Source organism: Equus caballus, chromosome 18, assembly GCF_041296265.1.
Source record: "Equus caballus isolate H_3958 breed thoroughbred chromosome 18, TB-T2T, whole genome shotgun sequence".
NCBI lineage: Eukaryota > Metazoa > Chordata > Mammalia > Perissodactyla > Equidae > Equus > Equus caballus.
In genome coordinates this window covers 6,924,926-6,948,961 of record NC_091701.1, presented here as the reverse complement: position 1 = coordinate 6,948,961, position 24,036 = coordinate 6,924,926, and the positions used below count along the sequence as shown (strand labels likewise).

At 39.5% G+C, this 24,036-nt stretch overlaps 1 protein-coding gene across 2 annotated transcripts in view; it reads left to right on the top strand.

Moving 5' to 3' along the window:
* The window catches only part of CNTNAP5 (contactin associated protein family member 5), a 775,716-nt gene that overhangs the window by 323,902 nt on the left and 427,778 nt on the right, over positions 1-24,036 (top strand). For both annotated transcript variants that reach the window (XM_014732391.3, XM_070241766.1), the window contains exons 4-5: positions 5,351-5,498; positions 20,600-20,803. In XM_014732391.3, coding sequence (XP_014587877.2) covers positions 5,351-5,498; positions 20,600-20,803 — 352 coding nt within the window. The remainder of the gene's footprint in view (positions 1-5,350; positions 5,499-20,599; positions 20,804-24,036) is intronic.

The window sequence follows — 24,036 nt, the reverse complement described above, 5'->3', positions numbered from 1 at the left end:
CAGCACCTTCATTATGACCACGGGTTCTTCCATTCATAAACCAAAATGTTGTTTAATGTCGAGGAACGAGTGTCCAAGGGGAAGGAGCTGAATGCTGACTCCAGCACTCTCCTTTTGCTTACTTGTGTGTCCTCCTACATGCTCAAGGATGAGAAAGCTACCCTGGGAGACCCTTTATATGTGCATCTTCTGTTTTATAAGCACATTGGAAGTTAACTTCTCTGATCCTCATGTTTCTTTAACTACAGGGGGATGAAAGACTAACTTCTGCACTGTGTTCCTACATAAGACAAAATCAATGAACAGCTTTGTCAAGAACCATGTGCATGCTTTTTGAAATAATAATGATAATATTTATCTCATGACAACAGTACAAAGTCTGTACCCAAGTTCAATATAATACTACTTCAGGTGGGGTGAGGACAAAAACAAACTTCTGCAAAGCAATGTGTATAATATTATTCAGAATTAACCTCTCTGATTCCCAGGGTCTCCTGATGAACACTATAGTGGGGAATACTATGTTAAAGGGCCACACAGTTCTAAGATGTCTTGTAAATTCTAAAAGGTTAAATGTATGTGTGTGGGTGTGTGGGGGTGCCTCCTGTAGTGAGGATGTTGGCTAAAATCCTTCTGATGATAATTGGAGTGCCATGAACTAAAATATGCTAAGGGCCCAGCAAATATCTGATGTGGAGGAGACTCTCAAAAATGGTGGCTATTGTGCCACAGCAATTATTTGTTTTCAGAAACCAGACATTTGAAGGTGATGAGAATGAAATAAAAAGGTTATTGGACTTTAATCAGAATTTCTATAATCCAGTCCCATTTGATAATTTCTTGATTTATAACTTATGACCCCACTTAAATGCCGCAAAATTTAGTCTTCTTGTCTTTAGAATGTTTACAGATTTCCTACCATTTGATATTATGATCAAAGGAACTGATGAGCATTCTTTGCGGTCACTTTTTGCCTCCCATTACCAGGAAAATTATCAATCCGATTTCTATCATCAGAGCTTAGGTCTGCCTCTTCTAGAACTTCACATGCATAGAATCATAGTCTGTACTTTCTATGGCTGCCTCTTTCACTCAACATAATGTTTGTTGCAAGTATCAGTAGTTTCTTACTTTTTATTGCTGAATAGTATTCCAATCTATTAATATTCTGAGTTCAAGCTTTTTCTATCTTCTGAGGGTGGAAGCTTAATTTTTAATTTTATATCTTTCTTCTTATGTAAAAAAAGCATTTAAAGACATATATTTTCTTCTAAGGACTGTTTTGGCTGTGTTCCACAAATCCTGATATAGCATTTTTGTCATCATTCAACTCAAACTGTTTTCTAATTTCCATTCTGATTTCTTCTTTGACCTATGTGTTATTTAGAAGTGGGTTGATTAACTGCCAAATATTTGGGGGTTTTCTAAATAATTTATTATTATCAATTCCTAATTCAATTTAATTGTGGCTAGAAAACAGACTGAATGGTTTCATTGAGACTTAACTTCGTCATGTAGGATATGATCTCTCTTAGTGAATGTTCCAGGAGCTCTTGAAAACAATGTATAGTCTGCAGTTGTCCAGTGATGTGTTACATGAACATTAATTAGGCCAATTTCACTGGGTATGTTCATTGAATCTTCTATATTCTTACTTTCTTTTTTCCCACTTATTCAATCAATTACAGAGGGAAGATATTAAGAAGCAACTAGAAATGAGGATTTATTTCTTTTTCCCTTTTGTCTTCTGTCACATTTTGCTTCTTGTATTTTGAATCTCTGTTGTAGGTGCATACACATAGGGTTGTTTTTTTTTGTCTTCATGATGAATTGACACTTTACAATTTTTAAAAGTCTTTTGCATCTTGTAATACAGCCTACTTTTTCTGACATTAATAGAGGAACTCCAGGTTTGTGATGCCCTCAATGTGCATGGAATATCTTCCCCATCCTTTTGCTTTCAATCTGCCAACACTTTTAGTACTAAAAAACAGTGTTGTACAAAAAACACATAGATGATCCTTGCTTTTTTTAATCCAGTCTGACAATTTCTGCCTTTTAATTGTAATTTTCTCTTCATTTTCTTTTAATGTAATTATCAGTTAGGTAAGTTTAACTCTACTGTTTTGAAATTTCTTTATTTTTCTTTTCTGTTATTCATTCCTTTGTTTCTCATTTCTTGTCTTATTTCGGGTTAAGCCAGGATTGTTGTTGTTGTTGTTACTGGTTTTTAGCATTCCTCTTTTCTTTTTGTTGGCATTGTGACTATACCACTTTGGTTTATTTTTATGCATCCTTAACTTATTGCAGTTTTCCTCAAATTGATGTTACTTTATATATAACATCAGGGCCTCACAGTGATATAATTTTATTTATCCTGTATTCTATCCTTTGTGGTTTTATTGACACGTTTACTTCTACATGTGTTGAAAACATCATAATACACAATTAGTTTTTCTTTAAACTGTGAATTGACTCTTTAAATATTTAAGAGAAGGAAGAAAAAATCTTTTATATTTACCATTTTGAGTGTTCTTTGTTTCTTCCTGTACACAGAAAATTCTATCTGTCATCAATTTCTTCAGATTGTTCAACTTATTTAGCAATTCTTAGCAGTGGGGGTCTGTAGGTACTAAATTATCACAGTTTTAGTTTAAATGAAATGGTGTTTATTTTTCCATCATATTTTAAAGCTACTTTTGCTCTATATAGAATGCTAGGTTGACAATTTCCTACTTTCAGCATTTGTTTTGGTCTCTGTTGTTTCTCATGACAAGTCAGCTGTCATTCTTACTGTTATTTAATTGTTATCTTCAGCAGTTGAGCTGGCTTTGGATGGTGGCAGCTTTAAATCATCTAACAGGGCCTTGGAATCCAAGTACTAGGAGAGTTAGGAGAGCTTTCCCTCTTTTCATCCCAGCCTACAACGTCCTGCATGGCTATGTGACGATTGTCTTGGTCAAGTTGGTGAGAGTTTGCTGCAGCTTCCTTTAGACTCAATCTGCCTGTAGCTTTAAATGTTTCCAAGGTACTTTTAGTCCATGGTTCTACCAGCTCCAGGAGGGCCCTGGGACCATGCACTGCACACCTTGAGATTTCAAAACTTTCAGACCTTGGGTGTACTCAAACATGAGCCTATAAAACTATGAACCTACAAATGATCAGATTCTAGGATAATAGGACTTTGGGACTGTGAGACTTTAAGATCACAAAACTGCAAGATGGTGAGATTCAGAAGACTTAGTGCTTGCCCAATATCACATAATCATGCCAGGATGCTGCCACCTTTGATGAGAATCCAGGATTCCCTCATCAGAGCACAGAATACATGAGATAAGAGATTCTATAAAGGATCCCAAGATCACAAAGTAAATCTTTAATCTGGAATTATACAACCAGGATTTCAGTATCAGTTTAAGATATATTCAGTCTACAAATTACATAGAACCCAGGAGAGGACACCCCATCTCCCTGAGTGTGAGTAAGGTCCTCTTAAAAGTTCAGTTAGGTAAATGATGGTACAGATCCACGGACTTTACGTGCCTTGGGAGGTGAGTGGTAGGACATATGATTAAGAGGGAATCCAGATTAGTGAATGGAAGACTCCCCAGTTAGGTTATAGAAAAGCACAAAATGCCTTCACTCCATCCAAAACAATGAGAAAGCATCAGAATGTCGCGCACCTGCACACACACACACACACACAGACGTGCGCACACATTTATCAAAGAAGTATGGACATGTAAATTTTAAAAAGAACTAAACTCTACAGACAAGAGTCCTTTCTAAGTAAGCAAGGGATTGCGGAGGTTTTATACCTGTGTCTGTTGCTGAAGTTGGGAACAGGACATGTGGAATAACAAGCCTGCCAAATAAAATTCTTTTATGGATGACGAGAAAATAGCCAAACCTTTGCCAAATCTGTGGACTAGAATGTTTGATTTGAATCTTGAGGAATTCCTCTCCACCAAGTCATTCTCTTACCCAAGAGTTTTGCAGCAACCATAGCTGCAAAGTTGGAAATGAGCTTCTTCCTTCTTCATAAGCCACTTCATGATATGTAATAGTGCATCAACTGCCTACTGTCAGAGTTATTAGCCAGTGGGTGTTTTGTGTGCAGCAGAAATGTCAGATTGTTCAAGATACCTTCGATTCACAGGTGTTGTGAGGATAAAATCAAGGTTGAGGTTTGGATCTTTGAAAATCATCTCTATTAAATAGATAAAATCCTTTACTTGGTGTTTCTTTTGGCCATTTGAGAAACCAATGAATCTTCTTTTTATTGGTTGACATTGATAGGACATTAGCAAGCACGCTTTGTCTATGAATACTTGAGTCAGCAAATTATCATGCTAGCTGACATCCTATCGTAAAGATTAGGTAGAATTGGCATGATTACAAAGTTCTGGGGTTTGAGTAGTGGTGATGGTTGCATGACAATGTGAATGTACTTAATGCCATTGAACTATACACTATAAATTGGTTAAAATGGTAAACTTTATGTTATGCATATTTTACCCCAATGGAAAAAAAAAGAGATTAGGTATGAGATTTTGGATCTGCAGAATAATTTCTATTCCAGAAATCATTCATCTAAATGAAGGCTAAGATGCATAGTTTCAGTGTGCCAAAGCTCCTCTGCTGTGTCTTCCTTTGCTTAAACTTTGTAAGGAAGTGTGAAAATGAATTACATAAAAATTGGGGCTTCTTGTGCTCCTTTCTGTAACAATTAACAATGGAATAGTTGGAGAGTGTGGGGCTATAGGAAAACCATAGGCTTTCGAATAGAACAACCTCGGAACTGAATCTCAGATCAATTTCTACACAATCAGATGATTTGAAGATTTTTTCCTCCCGCTTCTTGTCTGTAGGCTTCAGTTTTTTATCTGTAAAATGGTAATAATGATAATAGAAAGTGCTTAGTGTAGTGACTGGCTTGATTAACAGTAATGATTACTCCAGTAAAAGTCTTTCCTTCTAAGAGGAGATTGCCAGTTACCTCCCATACCACAGTTACTATGAACATTCGGAATGTTGGGACCTCACTGTATTATTTACTTCATGAAGCTTTCAGGTGTCATGTCTTATGACCTCCTAAGATTGACTTATTCACAAAATTGGGGGGGGGGTTCTTAAAGAATAATGTACAGTATTTCTGAAAAAATATAACACATAGTGAAGAATTTTCATCAGAGTCGGATTTCATTTGAAATATCTGAGAAATTGAGGATTTTACCTGAAAGACTTTGTGGAGTAACATATGTGAATGTCCATTGGCATTCCTTGAGCTCTGGCACATGAGGGAGATGACGTGGTATAGACCTCACTGGGCCTCCTTTTCTCTCCGCAGACCTTCGCAGGAAACATGAATGCAGACAGCGTGATGCACCACAAGTTACTGCACTCAGTGAGAGCCCGGTTTGTTCGCTTTGTGCCTCTGGAGTGGAATCCAAGTGGAAAGATTGGAATGAGGGTTGAGGTCTATGGATGCTCCTATAGTAAGTACCCACACAGATCATGAACGCTGGTGTGCAATTGTGAGCAGCACTGTCCACACGCTATCAGTTGATCTACATTGAGATTGGCAATCTCAATTATTCTAAAGTCATTTCTAGACTTCAATAACTTATGTGTACTTGAAAATGTCAAATTCAACTCAGAGGTAGAAAACTTATTTAGAGATTAAAGAGCTTGGAGGTGATAAGATGACAAGGACTCAACAAAAATAGTTCAAAATTAAGAGTTCTTTGAGTTTGAGCTACCATTTGTCCTAGTAAAAAAATAATTTAAGTTCAATTCTTTCCCAGAAGTGAGGTGAGGTATTATAATGTTCTCCCCAGCCTTGGAACTGTGAATAGAAAATGTTCTCCCTCTTCACTTGTTCTAGAAGAAGAGAAGGAGCATTTCCTTCCCATGCAAACCATGGAATGCTTCTCTTCTGGAATTATGCTAGCCATCCATTCATTTGTGAGTTGTTTGAACGAAATTTAAAAGCTCCTTGTTGCATACAAGGAAGGGTGTAGACATGGTAGAACTGGTTATCACTCTGGAATATGGTAAGAATTATGCAGGAAAGGTTCCCATCCCTATAATTCTCCCCTGCAGGCTTTATATTTAAATATAAAATTTCATCGTAATAAATTATTTTTCTGCCTTAGCAGTGACATCTCCTATTTATATGCTAAAACCTAATGATCCCTAATGAATGAACACATTTGATCACTACCACTTTAATATAAATGGAGTCAATAGATGCCTGCTTTTGGTTACAGGAGTGCCTGGTGGGTTACATGCCTGTACTGTTTTCCATAGTGCGCTCAAGTGAATGTCTGCATCAAAATCGTCTGGAGTGCTCCTTAAAAATGCATTTCCCTAGCCCTGCCCCATATGTACTGGATTATGATTTCTGGGGATAGAAAACTGAAACCTGAGTGTTAACATGCCTCCCATGGAAACTATGGACATAGAGTGTCTACTAAAAATAAAGTCTTGCACAGAGGGGATTTACCTGTGAAATCACTGTCTTTCTCTTGAACAAGCACTTTCAGAAAGAAAGTGCATTGGAACAAATGCATCATCAAACCATTAGGCCAACGAGACCCTGCCCTCCACTCTGGCCGCTGCATCACAAAGTACAGAACGTCTGTGAGGGTGTATGCTTCCTACCCCAGGGTCTCTGGGGCGTCCAGATTCTCTGGTTGCCTCTTCCCTTGATAACAGTTGTCACTACTAGGAGGTTTATTTTTAAGTACAACATGAAGCTTTAATGCTGAAATAAAACGTTTATATTATTACTTAAACCATCTATTTTGGTATAATAATCCTCTTACACTTTAACACATCTTCATACTTTTGTTTTCTCTCAATCCTGTCAGTTATCCTTGTTTTTCATGCTCGTTGTTCTGTATGCTTGCACAGAAAGACTCACAGCATCAAGTTAAATAAGAGACTGTAGGGTTGAAAAAGACCTTTGAGCAACATGTTTAGCTTTTTCTGGTGATGGACCCCTTTGAGAATCTGATGGTAGCAAGGGACACTCTCTTAAGAAAAGTGCTGAGAGTAACATGCAAATTTTTGTATAATATTAGGAGGTTCACGGATCTGCCAAAGCCAATTCTAGGCCAGGCTAAGAGCTCGTGACATTGAGGTAGCCCAGTCCTATATGCAGTCTTCTTCAAGAAGGCTCCACACCTGGTGAGCGCATCCTCAAAGGGCAAAATAACCCTCAGGTACATAGTGTGAGTGAGGGGAAGTTAACCACCTTGGGGAGCTGTTGGACACAGAACAGCCTTCTCTGAAATGCTCCTCGGCTGGCACTCTCTCATCTTCAGTCACTAGTCCTGGTGCTTTGGTGCTTTTTCCCTTTGGAGAAAAAGAACATGTCTCTCAGTTTCCATCTAAAATCAACACCTCAGCGTGTTGTCTGGATCCAAAACTCTCTTTCAACATCATCTTATCCCCATTTTTCTGAGTCATGCCTATAAACATAAATTTTGCTGTATAAGCTATTAAATAAAGCAACAACAACAACAGCACTATAGCAACTACCTCTCCTTCTCCTCTGCGCTCCTCTTCCTAGGTTAGCTTCTCTCCAAAGCTTGTCTTTAGTTACTGACTCTAACTGCTCACCTCCCTGACAGGCGGTGATCAGTTTAATGTGTCATCCTGGCTAGGCTGTAGTCCCCAGTTATTCAACCAAGCTCTCCTCTAGGTGTTGCTGTGATGTGGTTAACATCTACAATCATTTGACTTTAAGCGAAGGAGATTATCGTTGATAATCTGGGTTGGCCTCATTCAGTCAGTTGAAAGGATTAAGAGCAGAACTGAGGTTTCCCTGAGGAAGAAGAAATTCTACCCGTGCACTGCAGCCTCGGATCTTGACAGAGTTTCCAGCTTGCTCCTGCTGACAGTCTGCCTTACGGATTTCAGACTTGCCTGGCCAGCCCCTACAATCCCATAAGCCAGTTCCTTGCAATAAATCTCTCTCTTTATGTATATAGGACCTGCTGGTTCTATTTCTCCCAGGGGAGCCCTGAGTAATGCAGAATGCTCTATAGAAACTACTTCCGTCAACACCACTAGTGACCTCCATGTGGCTAAATCCAGTGGTCACTTCACTTTTCACTTCACTCAGCCTCTCAGTAGTATTTGGTTCAATTAGCTATTTCCACTTTTTAAAAACCTGGCTTTCCCTTCTCTCTCACTTGTTACCTCTCCTCATTCTCAGGGCTTGGTCTCAGGATTTTTTCGTCTTTCCATCTATACCCTTTGCCTAGCTGAATTTACAGAATTCCATAAATTTAAATATCATCTATATGCTGATCATCTCCATATCTGTATCTCCCGGCCTGACTTCTAGAATTATGTATACAATATACTTGATATCTCCACTTGAAACTATAATAAATATCTAAAGTTGAGTATCGCAACAGAACTCTTGAATACCATTCACTCAGCAAGCTGCTCGTTCACATCTCCCTCAACTCAGTAGATGGCACCACTGTTCATCCACTTGCTAGAGCAAAATCCTAGGAAGCAGCTTTGATTCCTCCTTCCCAGAACCTCTACTCCTATGCAACCTATCTACCATTCACAGTGGCTCCACCAGAAATGAGGACAACCGTCCTAAACTGTGATTAACGGAGAAGCTTGCTGGGAGACAGAACCAGTATCTTGCCTATCAGTGGCAACTTTTCCATCATTAAGTTAGCAACTGCCATTAGAAATGCCGCCATCAACATCATAAACACTGCTTCCCCTACTGTCATTTAGTACATACAATAGGATGTGACACATATTCCAAACCTCACAACAATCTTTCAGGATAGGAGTTATTGTTCTTATGTACTATGGAAAAGGAAATTGAAATTTATAAAGGTGAAGTAACTTTTTGAAAAAGTAAGTAGTTTGCATCCTTAGCCAAATATTCCTTCTGAGCTCTAAAAATATATATTCATTTGCCTGATTGATATTTCAATTTGGTTAAGTCATAAATAGTTCAAATTTAACATATCCCAAAGGGGACTCTTAATTAACTTGTACTCTCCAACCACACTCAGTATCTTCTTTTCACAGTCTTTCTCATCTCAATAAATACTGCCAGTTGCCCAAAGCAGACCTTAGAATCTTTCTTGAAGTCTTTCCTCTCCCTTGCTTCCCACAGTAAATCCATCAGCAAGTTCTACCAGCATTACCTCCAAAAATCATCACAAATGCATCCATTTCTTTTCTTCTCACGGTCACCAGCCTAGTTCAGTTACATCTTCTATCATCTGAATTTTTAACTCAGCAACCCACTTCCACTCTTCTTTTCTTTCAGTTTGTTATCTCTGCTACAGTCAGTGGGATAATCATAAAATACAGAGTTGTGCCACTTTTTGCTGAAAACCTTTTAATGGCTTCTGTCTACACTTAGGAACAAAAGCAAAGTCCTGTGCATAAAGAACAGGCCTTGTAGGATCTGGCGTTTGCCTACTTCACCAGCCTTACCATCCAGCAAGATCTCCTCCTTATCTGGGCTCAAGCCCTTGTGGCTTCTGTTCTGCCATCTATTGCACCATGATCTCTCCTATCTCAGGACCCTTGTTTTTGCTTATCCCTCTGTCTGGAATGCTCCCCACTCCCTCTGCCCTCTATGGCTCAATTCTTCTTCTTCTTTTTTTTTTTTTTTATTTTTTTAAAGATTGACACCTGAGCTAACATCTGTTGCCAAACTTTTTTTTTCCCTTCTTCTTCTTCTCTCCAAAGCTCCCCAGTACATGGTTGTATATTCTAGTTGTAGGTCCTTCTGGTTGTGCTATGTGGGATGCCGCCTCAGTGTGGCCTGATGAGTGGTGCCATATCCGTGCCCAGGATCCCAACCAGCAAAACCCTGGGCCGCTGATGCGGAGTGGGTAAACTTAACCACTTGACCATGTGGATAGCCCCTCTTTGTCTCAATTCTTGATCAGTCTCAGCTTTATTATCTTTTTCTCAGAGAGGTGCCAATTGAGTCCCAATTTAAATAAGGTTACTCTTATTTTTTTGTCTTAAAGCGTACCATTCTTTTCTTTCAAAGCATTGATCACTGTCTTCATCTGTTTGGGCTGTTATAATAGAACACCACAGACCGAGTGTCTTATAAACCACAGAAATTTATTTCTCACAGTTTTGGAGGCTGGAAAATTCAAGATCAAGGTATAGCGAATGTCTGGTGTTTGGTGTCTGGTGAGAGCTCACTTCCTGTTTCCTAGATGGTCATCTTCTCACTGTGTCCTCATCTGGCAGAGGGGCAAGGGAGCTCTCTGGGGTCTCTTTTATGAGGACACTTTCATGAGGGCTCCACCCTCATGATCTAATTACCTCCCAAAGAGCTCACTTCCAAATACCAACACTTTGGGGATTATGTTTCAACATATGAATTTGGGAACATAGAAATTGAGAGATATATATAGAGAGAGAGACAGACAGAGACAGAGAGAGATAGAGACAAAGAGAAATATATATGTATATATATATATGATAGATAGAGATTATATAGATAGTTTAATAGCTATTTACTTGTGTATTTCATTGTGAATTACCTCTCACCTACCCGTTTATGAGCTCTATAAGGTCAAGGATCCTACCCACTTAGCTACCCAGTTCTCAGTGCAGAACGAGGTCCATTTCAATTACAGCCGTTAAACTTGTTGACTGAACAACTTCCTCAACGTGGCACAACCAGTAGGCTTCTGAGGCAGGATTTGAAGGCACTTCTTTATTGTTCTATATTTTAGGTCTTTCCACTATTGTGCCTCAAAGCGTATAGTCATATGACACGGGGAAATTTTCTTAGAGGGGAAACATCATAATCTTCTAGTACCCATATTATTGTTTTATTCAGAAGACCAATGTGAGCAGCCTACAATTGCTGAGCCTATGTAACTAAGATGTCCAGGGATAAAGTCAAGCTATTGCTCAGTCCAACAGCTGCTGGGCTAACATACCTCTATTTCTTTACTCTTTATCTGCATTCTCAAACCTACCACTGCAAAGAGTCACCTAAGGATGTACTTCTAAAGGCAACATACAGTAATATTAAATACATGGGCTCTACACTCAAACCACCAGAGATGCAAACCTAGCCGTATCACCTACTGGTTGTGTCATCTTGGACAGTCTTAGGTCATCTGTGGACACAGTTTCCTTTCCTACGCAAAGAGAGGTAATAACAGTACTCCTTGTGCCATATGCAAATTGCTTGAAATAATGCTTGGCATATGATAAGCATTAAAAATGTGTTAGCTGTGATCATCATTACCTTCATCTGGTATTTAAGCTGGTCACCAAACTTCTCTCCATTTTTCTGTGTCCTCCTTATTTAGGACCACATCTCACCTGTACGTCAAAGGAATGAGGCCAACTTTTTTACACACCAGGTCTCGAGGGTTCTACCACCTTCATCAGGACATTGGGAGACTTTGGGTCATGTCAACTTCTGTCTGGAGCTTCTATTTGAATTTCTTTAAATATAGGAAGCTAATTAATTTTAAAAAGCATTATAAATTCTGATAAGGTATAATGATCTGTCAGGCTTCCCAATCTCATTAAAAATTGCAATCATCATTATATACCTCAAGTTGCCTCCTTTCAACATACAGAAAAGATTTTGCTCCTATTTGGCTAATTGTTGCAAGTGGTGTCATTGAAAATCCATCAGCCTCAGAGCTGAAGTCATATTCTCTTTCCCCAAATAAATCTCTCTGTCATTCTTGCTTCAGCTGTCCTCTTTGTTGTTGTTCCATCATCTGGGGCCATTTATCATACATTGTAGAATCCACAACACTGTAAATTTCATCTTTGGCATGTTGGGGCCCATATGTTCTATCACAGGGAACCTCACAAGGCTGAGTTTATAGATGTGCAATCCCTGGAGAAGTAAAGGGACAGTAGTCAGACCTGGGGACTTGGAGACCTCAGTGTGAGCTTTGAATCCAGCTTTGGAAATCATACCATTTCATTGCTGGAAAAATCTCTAAGATCATTGGTTGCAATTCCTTTATTCTATAGATAAGGAAATTGAGGGGCACAAATGTTTTAAAATTGAATTGGTCAAAGAATGGAATCTTCCTACTCTTCTTTCTCTTAGTTCATATAGGAATAGCTGTAAAGTCTTTTCTATGAAGAGGCAAATATACATATATATGAGCAATAAAAGCACGTTAAGAAACACTGTGATTAAGTCAATTTTTCTGATCTATCCTAAATAACTCTTGTGATTAAAGATTTTAAAATTCCTTCAACACACAGTAAGCATTACTCAGGACCCCTCTCTGCTAGGCTTTGGAGCACTAGAAATAAATAAGACAATCTTGCCCTTTAAGAACTCAAGGATTCTTAGTAGCTACCAAGAGGAGAAAAAGAAACGCTCCTAAATGTGGAGGTCAAGGAAACCAAGTCTTTTGTGAGGCCAGCAAAGGTGGGGAAAAGCCAGGGTTAACAATTGTTCCTGATGAATTAACATCCTACTGCCCAGTGTATGATTGGACTGACTGTATTGCTCTGATTCTCATGACCCGTGTGCTAATGGTGGTGATTTTAAAGGGAACCTTAAAAAGGAAAATGACCTAATGTGAGTTCAATCACTTTATGCAGCAGTGGGTGTCCACACAAATGTCAAGACCTTGCCTCCCATAGTTTGTTTTACATTTACTCCCTGTTGAAACAGTCACTGGGGTGACTTACTGTTACTCCTCCACTGGCCTCTTAGCACTAAATTCCACAGATTGTGCACAGGCAGAATTATTAAAAAAGAGTGTTCAATTTCCCTCCAAAATAAAACAGTGGTAAATCTATTTTTTCAGAAAAAATGTCAACTAGTTTTAGGAGGGAAAAATAGCAGCTCTCTTCTTCAGTTTTTACACTACTATTTAAATGTCTCTTATCATGCAAACACGCTTTCAGGGAGCATTCACGTGTTGTGGCTGAAGATCATTGATGATGGTCTGAAGCAAGGGACCAGTTCGTAATCGTATTATGGTCTTTTCACAACAAGGGTCAGCTGCTAAGTATTAGCCTTTGCCTTGATTAATCCTCCTGCGAACTTGTGAATGAGGTTTGTGAAATGTTAACCCCCTAATGAAACTTTCTTCCAATCTGTTTGCCCCTTAGTGGGGTGACCAGCCATTTCTCACTTACTGCCTACTCTGCATCTTTTACTTGGGGTGACTATATGTCCAGCTTGTCCGTAGAGTCCTAGTATATGCTTGTTATCCCATTTCAAGTATCTACAGGTCCAGTTTTCACTCTCACAAGTCCCTGTTTGGGTAATAAGTTGTAAGTTGTAAGTAATAAGTTGGGTAAAAAGGGACTATAACCATGCTTTCTTTTATCACAGCCTACACCGCCAAAGTGATTGATCTGCCAGGTTTTAATGGTATTGTGTCTGAGTCCCTGAATAGAACAGCCTGTGTCTCAATCATCTTTGCATCTCATAGCTCAGCATAGTGACCAAAAAGAAAACAGAATATGCCCAATATCTGTCCAAGAATGACAAATAAACAAATGAAAGGATCTTGACTAATTTGAAAGTTCCCTAAATGGAAGGCAGTATTTTGGTATAATCTTTGTAGTTATCAAACAGTTTTAACTGCACTCAGAGATGTCTGCAAGTCTAAGATATCCAAAACATACCAGGCATTATAAGAAGGCAAGTCTGACTGAGCTAAAAAGTCCGTCTGCTAAAGTTAGGATTGGAATTCAGCGTTTTGATTTCTTTTTTGTACTATGACTGTTTTTTATGCTGTTTTCCTGAGACCTACCCTATTTTTCACCTGCTATCATATGCAGAAATGTCAGAAATTCTGGAAGAAAAGCTATTCTTAGGAGATGTCACAGTTAGCTTTGGAAACTTACATTGTTTTCGTAGTTCATCTGAGGTTATCATGAGTTTATTCTCATAAGGCCTGGAAAAGTCACAGAATTGGTGGAGGATATGTGCAAATTTGAGCTGACTGTGGAAACCTTTGTTGTTTGTGGATTGCTAGCCAAAGCCCTTGAGTCTTCAGTACAAGTGGATGGTCTGAATAATAACCATTTTTCTTATATGATGTATCATGAGATAAACTTCAAACTGTAATTGTATTGAAAATCATGTTTACTGTGAGCAGCCGAAGAGTCTGAGTGGAACTAATTGTTTCAGGGTGAATCGATAGTTTCTCCTGTCAACTTTGAGCTTCAGCTTCCCAGCCTGTGAGAGAACAGACTCTGTGTCAGCAGCCCACACAAAAGCCCTCCTCAGCCCGCTTGGGGATTCGAGCTTGAAATCTTTTATTCAGTGGAGCTCTTTTTTTAGCTGGTTTGTTGACAAGCTACCAACATCCATCAAATATGCCAGAATATGCCTCCAGAACTCTGTCTTTCTCAGAAAACAAGCTGTGACAGCTGGGTCAGCAATTATGGGCCCAGTGGGAAGTCGGCCGGCACTGGCACTGGCATTCTCAGCACCACTGGCATGCAGGGAAGTGCATGCTGGCTTTATCTTGACCTAGAAGGACAGTTTTGTGACCTGTAGGACCTGCTCTTATCCTGGAGACTCCTTGGGTCCTCAAAGTGGCTTATTCTTCATATTCTAGAGAAATCTACCAAAGTATGACCATCTTAACAAACGGTCAAACTGACATTGAATTGAGTCAATTTGAATTGAATTGAGCTCACAATAATGAGACCTTAAAAACTGAGTTTAATGGAGCTGGCCTGGTGGCGTAGTGGTTAAGTTCACGTGGTCTGCTTCAGTGGCCCGGAGTTCGGAGCCCAGGCGTTGACCTAGCACCACTCTCGAGCCATACCATGGCAGCATCCCACATAAAATGGAGGAAGATTAGCACAGATGTTAGCTTACTCAAGAAGAGGAAAAAGAGGAAGATTGGCAACAGATGTTAGCTCAGGGCCAATCTTCCTCACACAAAAAAACCCAAAAAATAAAAAACAGTTTAAGAAAGAGGGGGAAATTGTCCACTCCAGGAAGTAAATATCTAACAGCTGTTTCTGATCAGGATTGTTGATGACACGAGGAACTCAAATGAGTGGTCACCATGTATTAAAGGAAGGAAAAATGAAAAAATAACCAAGCACTAAAAGGACCACATTAGAATTTTGCCACCTTGGTAAGAGACAGCGACACCAGGTGATTCCACTGAGAAGGGGTGGAATGAGGAGCCAGGATTGGAATTCAGGCTGACCAAGTAAATAATACAGATGAATTATCTAAAAACCAGAGAGTTCATCCTAAAAACCAGAACTGACTATGCACTTTCCCTACTTTAAATATTTTAACAATTATTTCTCCACTGACTTCTGAGTCACATTGACATCCATATTATTTTATTTTTAATAGGACCCTCCATCACAAAATCCCTGTGTCTGTCCCCAACCTTATGATTCCCCACTGCTCGACATCCTATGCTTTGGCAAGAGGTTCTCAAACCTCACCATGCATTAGAATCATCTAGAGGACTCGATAATGCACAGAGTTCTGGGTCCCAAGCCAGAGTTTCTGATTCCAAAGGTCTGCTGTGAGGTCTGAAAATCGCTATATCTAACAAGCTCCCTGGGGATACCGAGACTGCTGGTTCAGAGAGCAGGCTGGAGGGCTGCTGCTCCAGCAAGTCTGAGTCCTGGCAGATCCACCATGTCACCTCCATGCCTCGCACAGGCAGCTCCTTCCTGTCCTGGCAATGCCTTCTCCCCACGCCTCACCTGCCTGACTTCCACTCACCGTTCAGCACTCCGGAATAGCACTGTGTTCTCCTGGAGAGGGGTAAGCACCCCTCCTTTGGGATCCCTGGCACACAGTGCTCATCTCCTTGCCTTGGATGTGTAATGGTATGGTTGCTGACTTCAGTTTAGCCCTTGAGAGCAGGGACCTCTGTGGAGTTTATCGCTGTCAACCTTCACTGAACACAGGCCCTGCCTTGTTGAGGGGGCTCAGTAAAGGTTTGAATGCAATGCCTGAGTGAAGTGAGACCACGAAAATTGACTAGAGTGGGGGGTTCGAGCTTAGGGGAGACAGTGAGGAGGAGAGGGCACTGCGTGTCTACCCTAGAAAGGCCTCTCAGATGCTTGTGTGGCTTTCTGGGCCCTCACTGGAAGAGCCACTGCTTTGAGTCAACTTGGACTGTGAGAGAAGGAGCAGGAGCAGAAGAGCAGGACCACAGGGAAATTCACATCAACTTTTAAGGAAAATAAAACTTCTTATTTAATGTTATCTTCCCTTTAAATTGTCATCTCCTTTCTTATACACACACGCACACACATGCATACTCCCCAGTGCATGTCTGATTCTCACTGTACAGAGCCATGTCCAGTCTCGCTGTACATGAGACACAAATTTCACGTAATCCTCATACCAACCCCCTATTTTTTAATGAGGAAATACTTATGGCTTCACTGTCAAACAACTCATTACCACATGTATGCCTCTGGGCAAGGTACATAATCTTTCTGAACTTTAGTTTCCCTATCTTACAATGGGGAAAAATATGGACCTTGCAGGGCTGTTAAGAACATTAAATTAGGCAATATGTGTTAATTAGTTCCTTTTTCCCTAGAGAATGGATGATTTCATCCAGAGTAGGAAGTCTCTATGAGTGGCTTAGAGAGGCTGCAATAGAGAACACAGAAGGAATACTTAGTTTTGTCAGTTGCTTTCTCCATGCTCTTAAAACTACAATCTGAGGTGATCACATACTTCCCCATCTGCCAAGAGGAGCCTCGCTCTACCCTTTATGCACCTCCCCACACCCTTTCTTTTCCTTCGTTTTTTCCCCTTTTTTGTGTCTTGTTAAAGAGACTCTTCTTTCAAGATGCTTGTAAATCATGAATGAAAATGTTGTTATCCTTAACCAGACCCCTTGCCATGAATTAAGTACCAAAAGAGAGGAGCAAGACAAAGTGGTTACAAATAATATCTTATGAGAAAAACCCAGCAAATAATAGAATTGTTTAACTCAACAGCAACTCTATAAAAATGTGGGCCTTCATTGTTATTTTAAATTTGCTTTATCCAGTTGAAGTTGGGAATGCTGAGAACTTCTCACAGCTCCCATGCCTAGGGGAAATATTAAGTATTCAGTTGGTGAAAACTTTAATCCTTCTTCAAAACTTAATTTTTCTACCTTCTGTTTCTGCATCTGTGAAATGGCTGGTGTATGACTTAATATTGCGAAGGTGTGGGGTGTTCGTTTGAGTTCTCTTAGATTGGCAAAGTTTCTCTCATTAGCTGTCAGTGGTGTTAGGAGGACAGCTTGCTCTCTCTGCCAGGCTAAGTCCATGTTCTCTAAAGGAGGCCTCTCATGTCTGCACTGAGGAGCATACGTGAGTATGAATCACTGTCCACAAATCATATGTGTCATGTCCACTCACTCAGCACTAAATCCCCTAAGGACCCAGTTCCTGACCCAGAGTCTGGTGCAGTGGCAGAGGGGAAGCAGTTGAAGAGAGCACGAAGACACTATGTACACACTGTGTGTACACATGAGGAATTTCAACTAGAGTTTGAGAAGCTGAAACATGGCAGAACAGGAAACTTGGGGCCAATTTGACATCCTCTGAGCAGTAATCCATCAAATCAAAAAGTGAAATAGTATCATTTTAGGTGAGAAGGTGCCATGTCAGCCACAAGATTGGACTTATTAGGATCTCAAGGCCCTTGGGTTATCCCAATCACTATGAATACTCCTAATACCTATTATTGACAACACACATAATGTGCCAGACATGATATTGTCGCTTTGTATGTATGATCACTTTATATGTATTAGCATATTTAATTCTCACAGCAGTCTTCTCTGAAAGATACTATCTCATTTTATAGAGGAGGAAATCAAGTCTTAGAGAGGTAGGTGAGCCAGCTAACAGGCTATGGCTATCATAGGTTAAAATCCCCGGTCTTACCTACACTATGACCTTCGTTATTCCGTGATTGATAACAGCTTGCCGCGTAGTCTCCCTTTTGTTTGGGTAGAGTCCAGTCCAAGCTACAGCTGTAGGGACAGTGGTGGGGTGGTGTGAGGAGGGTCTGAGAGCAGTGGGGCTTTGTGAAAATCTGTCTATATCTGACTTTTTCTTTTTAGAGTCTAAGGAGTCATCAGAAACCTTTTGGTTAGAGCCATTTTATTCCACAGGACTAAATTGTAAAATTGCATTTTAAAACTAATTATAGTAAAAATATAATTTCGTTTTTATTTTCATTTCAGAATTTTAGCTCTACAAAGGATGTGTCTAGATCCTTGGTAAAAAAACAACAATAATAATTTATCATTGTGTATGCTCAGGCTGAGGATTTTCATTGCTTGGTGAATAATGAAGGCTTGAGTTTTCCTGAGTACTTGATTTCAAACAGGACCAATCCCACTCCTTCCATAACCCCATTCACCACCACCCCACCACATAAAAAGGTATAGAGTGAATGTTTCAAGTTACAATTAAGTGGTTTTAAATTTTGTCCTATTACAAAGGTAATAAAAGTTCTCTGCAAAGATGTTTATACTTAAAAAATAGGAAAAATAATGTGGAAAGAATCTTTATCAACACATCCCAAATAGAGACCCTATTAAGTTATTTTTAAAGACTTTATTTTTTAGAGCAGTTTTATATTCACAGTGAAATTAAGAGGAAGGTACAGATATTTCCCATATACTTCCTGCCCCCATGCGTATATAGTCTCCCCAACTGTCAGCATCCTCCACCAGAGTGGTACATTTGTTACTGTTGGTGAACCCATACTGATACATCTCCATCATCCAAAGTCCACAGTTTACGTTATAGTTCACTCTTGTTGTTGTACATTCCATGGGTTTAGACAAATGTGTAATGGCATATATCCACCATTATAGTATCACAGAGAGTATTTTCACTGCCCTAAAAATTCTCTGTGTTCTGCCCTCTCCCTACTGCCAACCCCTGGCAGCCATTGATTTTTTGACTTTCTCCACAGTTTTGCCTTTTCCAGAATGTCATATTGTTGGAATCATATAGTATGCAGCCTTTTCAGATTGGCTTCTTTCACTTAGCAATATGCATTTAAGTTTCCTCCATGTCTTTTCATGGCTTGATAGCTTGTTTCTTTAGTGCTGATTAATATTCCATTGTCTGGATGTACCACAGTTTATTTATCCATCCACCTACTGAAGGACATCTTGGTTGCTTTCACGTTTTAGCAACCGTGAATAAAGCTGCTATAAACATCTGTGTGCAGGTTGTTTCATGGACATGAGTTTTCAACTCCTTTGGGTAAATACCGAGGAGTGAGGTTGCTGGATAGTATGGTAAGAATATGTTTAGTTTTGTAAGAAACTGCCAAATGTCTTGCAAAGCAACTATACCACTTTGCATTCCCACAATCAGGGAATGAGAGTTCCCATTACTTCTCATCCTCGCCAGCATTTGGTGTTTTCAGTCTTCCGGATTTAGGCCATTATTTTTTTTTTATTTTTATTTTTTGAGGAAGATTAGCCCTGAGCTTAAATCTGCTGCCAATACTCCTCCTTTTGCTGAGGAAGATTGGCCCTGAGCTAACATCCGTGCCCATCTTCCTCTACTTTATATATGGGATGCCTGCCACAGCATGGCTTAATGAGTGGTGCATAGGTCAAAACCCGGGAACCCGAACCAGCGAACCCCTGGCTGCCGAAGCAGAACGTGCAAATTTAACTACTGTGTTACCGGACGGGCCCCAAGATTTAGGCCATTCTAATAAGTGTGCCATCTTATTTCATTGTTGTTATAATTTGCATTTCCCTGATGATGTATGATGTGGAACATCTTTTTGTATACTTATTTGCCATTTGTCTATATTCTTTGGTGAGATGAGAATTCTTATTAACTTTTTGGCATTCCTTCATTTCAGATATGATTATACACACCTATTGCATAAGTTTATCCAAATCATGATTACTTAATCTTCTCTTTTTCGCTTTAACAATAATGAATGAGCATTTTTGTCTACGAGAATTGAAAGGATATATCTCACCAACAGAAGATAAGGCAGGGATGGTAAGGATGCAATATATTTTCCTCTGATCAAATGGCAAATCTCCCTTTACTGCACATTCTTTTCCACTGAACCCAGAGGAAACCTCAGAATCTTTCTCAACACTGGGTTCTAGGAAAACAGTACTATTCAATTAGAGTTGGAATAATAAACTATATTTTTCATCTTTATCCTTGAGCCTGAGGTAAGGAGATCAAGTGGCTCCAACTATCATAAACAAATTAATATGGAAGATAAATCATGAGAGATTATTACAACCACGCCTCTGACCCAGTGGAGCCTGAGATAGGTACCTGTGGTATTCTCATCCTGTTCCCTCAAGCAAAAGATGATATATCACTAATGAGAGGTTTTACTTCTAGACTGATGATCAGTTCACTTACACTTCGGGGTGATGGTTGCTTGTAAATAAATAATTCCCCCCAGTGTAATTAAGTTGAATCTAGTCTATATGCTTCCTGTTGAGATGGGGCCTTTCAAATATCAAGAACATTCCTGTGATTTGGACAACAACTAAGATGGGGAGCAAGAAGAGTAATTATGAAGATATGCACTGATTTCTCCCTCTCTCTCTCTCTCTGTGCCCAGAATCGGACGTCGCTGACTTTGATGGCCGAAGCTCCCTTCTGTACAGGTTCAATCAGAAGCTGATGAGTACTCTCAAAGATGTCATTTCTCTGAAGTTCAAGAGCATGCAAGGAGATGGAGTCCTGTTCCATGGAGAAGGTCAACGTGGAGACCACATCACCCTGGAGCTCCAGAAGGGGAGGCTTGCCCTGCACCTCAACTTGGGTAGGGTCAGGCTTTGCCTCTTCCAGTGTCCGACTACACGGAACTCCTTTTTGTAGGTTACAGCTCCTTATCCCCCTAGCGTGTCAGGTGGATGTCACTGGAGTATAATCTAAGTGACATATTTCCTCTATCCAAGTTGGAGAAGAAAAATACCATATTTTGAAAAGATTAAGCCATGGAAAGCATTTCTTGAAACAAGATCATATTGGTAGGTAGAGAGGGCTACAAGCTATCGTTGTTTATTGATTTATTATTTATCTATCTATTTATGTGTTTTTGTCTCCTAGTAATGAACTTTAAAGTAATTTGAGCAAGTTTAAACACACACACACAGACAAGCACAAACACATATTATAATGAGGCTTACTTACAATCTATTCTATTTGGTACATTTTTGAAAGTTAAGTTCCAAAAGAAAAAATAGAGAAAAACATTTTATTTCTTTAAGGTTTTTTTTATTCTTTTGGTGGAGGGAGAAGGGGTCATATTTGGGGATGGATCTAAGTTTTGGGGCATTCTCCTGTCTTGTTAGTGGAAACATTGTTTTCTTTAAGTGCCCTTGCTGTGCCAGAGAGAGCACTAGATTTGCCACATGCCAGCTAATTTAGCACAGAATGCCCTCCTGCCTTCTGTGTCTTTAGGACCCAGGCCTCCCACTGTGGGCTGCATCCATCACGGCTTGCCTCACCACAGGCAAGTCTGCATTTCATTGTCGTAGACTTCCTATCCCAGGGAAAGAGACAGAGACGTTCAGCCTCTTTTATATGATCAAAGGTACTTTACAAGGAAGGGTGAGCCAGTGCAGAATGCAGGGAGCAGAGTTCCCGAAGATGCAAAAGCATACCGCAAAATCTCTTCTGTAGAAAAAGAAACCAGAAAAGGAGCCAAGCTGAGAGAAAAGGAAGTGACCGTTTTTTATGAGAATGACACACTGCCTCCCATTTGATACTTATTAATATTAGGGAAGGGGTAGATGTTATGCTTATGGAAGAGAAATATCACTAAGCATTTACTGTCAAATAGCAGAGAAGGAAAGTCTAGCAGAATTTAGTTTTTAATTTCAAGTTGCATGGAACACTGGAAAAAATCACAGATAAATACTATATTTTAGCAATTAGCAGAACAAACACAAGAATGAAGATTAGTGCAGACTCACCCCAAAAGCCAGACAATGTAGGTCTTTATTTTGAGGCATTTCTGAGTATCTGCTTAGCCACCATGGTGAATATTGGCAGAGGTAGCAGGGAGAACTTCTGGAATCCCAAGTTTAGCTCATAAAATTGACACCTAATGCATTAGATTAAATACGCAACAAAGGAATCTTTAGAAGCAGCCTCTCACTCAGAAGAGAGCAATAAGAGGATTTGCTGGTAACCTAATTGGTTGTACCAACATACCTAAATAAGGAATTATCAGTGAACTATATGAAGGGTGGGCCAGCAAATACTCAGCAGAAATGCATCAGTTCCTTAATTGGCCTTTGGTTTTCAGAAAAGGAGTACAGATGAATGGAGCAGAGCCCTCAGACAGCAGCGTGGGCTGTAAGCGAAGTTACTATTACTTGTCAGTAGCAGAGCAGGTGTCATCTGCTGGTCATATTGAATCTGCCAGTTACTCCCATTTAGATTCCCAGTTGGGATGTTCCATCCCCCTCGCCCCTCCAAAGCTCCAGTATGCATAAGCCAACGCTGTAAGCCAGCCTCACTCACAGGATAGCATGGTGGAAAGGAATCAGGGCAATCATGCAACAGATGTTATTTTAATTGCAAGCATGTGCTAGCTATTTATTATGAGGAAAGTTGCATAGCCTCCATTATGCAATCCTCCATTTACTTATTTCTAATCTGGTGCTAATACTGTCTTGCAGAGCATGGGCATGAAAATCAAAAATATTATAAATGAATTTTCTATTTCAATAAATAAACTTGGTGAAGTATCAAAAACATAAGCTCTTAATGTTATTCATTTATTTAACAAACATTATATGAATGCCCCACCCTTGTGCTATGCTGGTCTTCCTGAAGAGAAAAGGATGTATTAAGATGAATCAGATCTGTTCCTTGCTCTGATACACAGAAGGCAAAGTAGGTCTTTTTTTCCCAGATTCCATCTCCCCTGTATTTCTAACCACGGTAGTGACAAAGTAAAACCTAATTTAGTGAAAGATTCAGTAGTAAGACTATATTCTGTCTGTATTCTGAATAGTTTTGGAACTTCTTCATCATTTTCATCTGCTTATGGATTTCTTCTTTTTCCATCATTTTACCATGGTTGAATTTTCTCTGGACTTACTTATTTTAAGCAGTCACCCAAGATACTTGTTAAGTAGCACAGACTTCCATACTGCTTCTCTAGAGAGACACTGCCATCTATCAGTACTTTAGCCCTCCATACCTCAGTTATAGCCAGCAGATCTCTGGAAGCACTGAGTTAAAGGGAAAATGAGAATGATAATCGCTTTGATTTGTGCATAATGGAAAATCTGTAATGTAGATCTGCCCCCCGCAAGGACAAGACAACACTGTTCATTGCCATAGCTTTAGAACCTAGGAGAGCACTTGCCTGAAGTAGGTACTAGAGGCAAATTGAGTATATTGGAAAAAGGGGTTTCCATCTTAAATAACAGAACTTGACACAATTACACATTATCCCCCATTGGTCTTGCTCCTCTCCAAGCCTATGCTTCTGACTGACCCATAAGCCACTCTCTCTCCTAGGATGGGGCCCTGATATTTACAGAATACCAACAATGTGCTAGTATACTATCCAATCCTTAAAGCAGCCCCCTTAGGTAAGGAAATGCTAGCCCCAATTTACCCATAAAGAATATTAGGCTCAAAGAGGACAAATTACTTGTTAAATTTACACAGCTAGCTATTAGGTATAGCCACTATTAAAATCTAGTTGTGTCTAATCTGTTTTATTTTTGCTATTATTATTAATTTTACTGTTGTTTTCCCATAAAATACATGTCAGTTTTAAAAGACTTGAAGAAAAAACAAAAACAATTATAAAGAAGGGAAGGAAAAAATTGCTCAAAATCTTACAAATCAGTCATCCCTCCTATTAATATTTAGGCATATGTTTCAAGTGTTTTTCTCATTTATATGAAATTATTGCATATTATGTGAAATTCATGTTCTTTCCATGTTACCCCACAGTCTCCAAAGTGGAAAAAGTTCATGCCATCCATGATCATGGTTTTTTTTTCTTTTCAAGAAATGAAAGAGAGA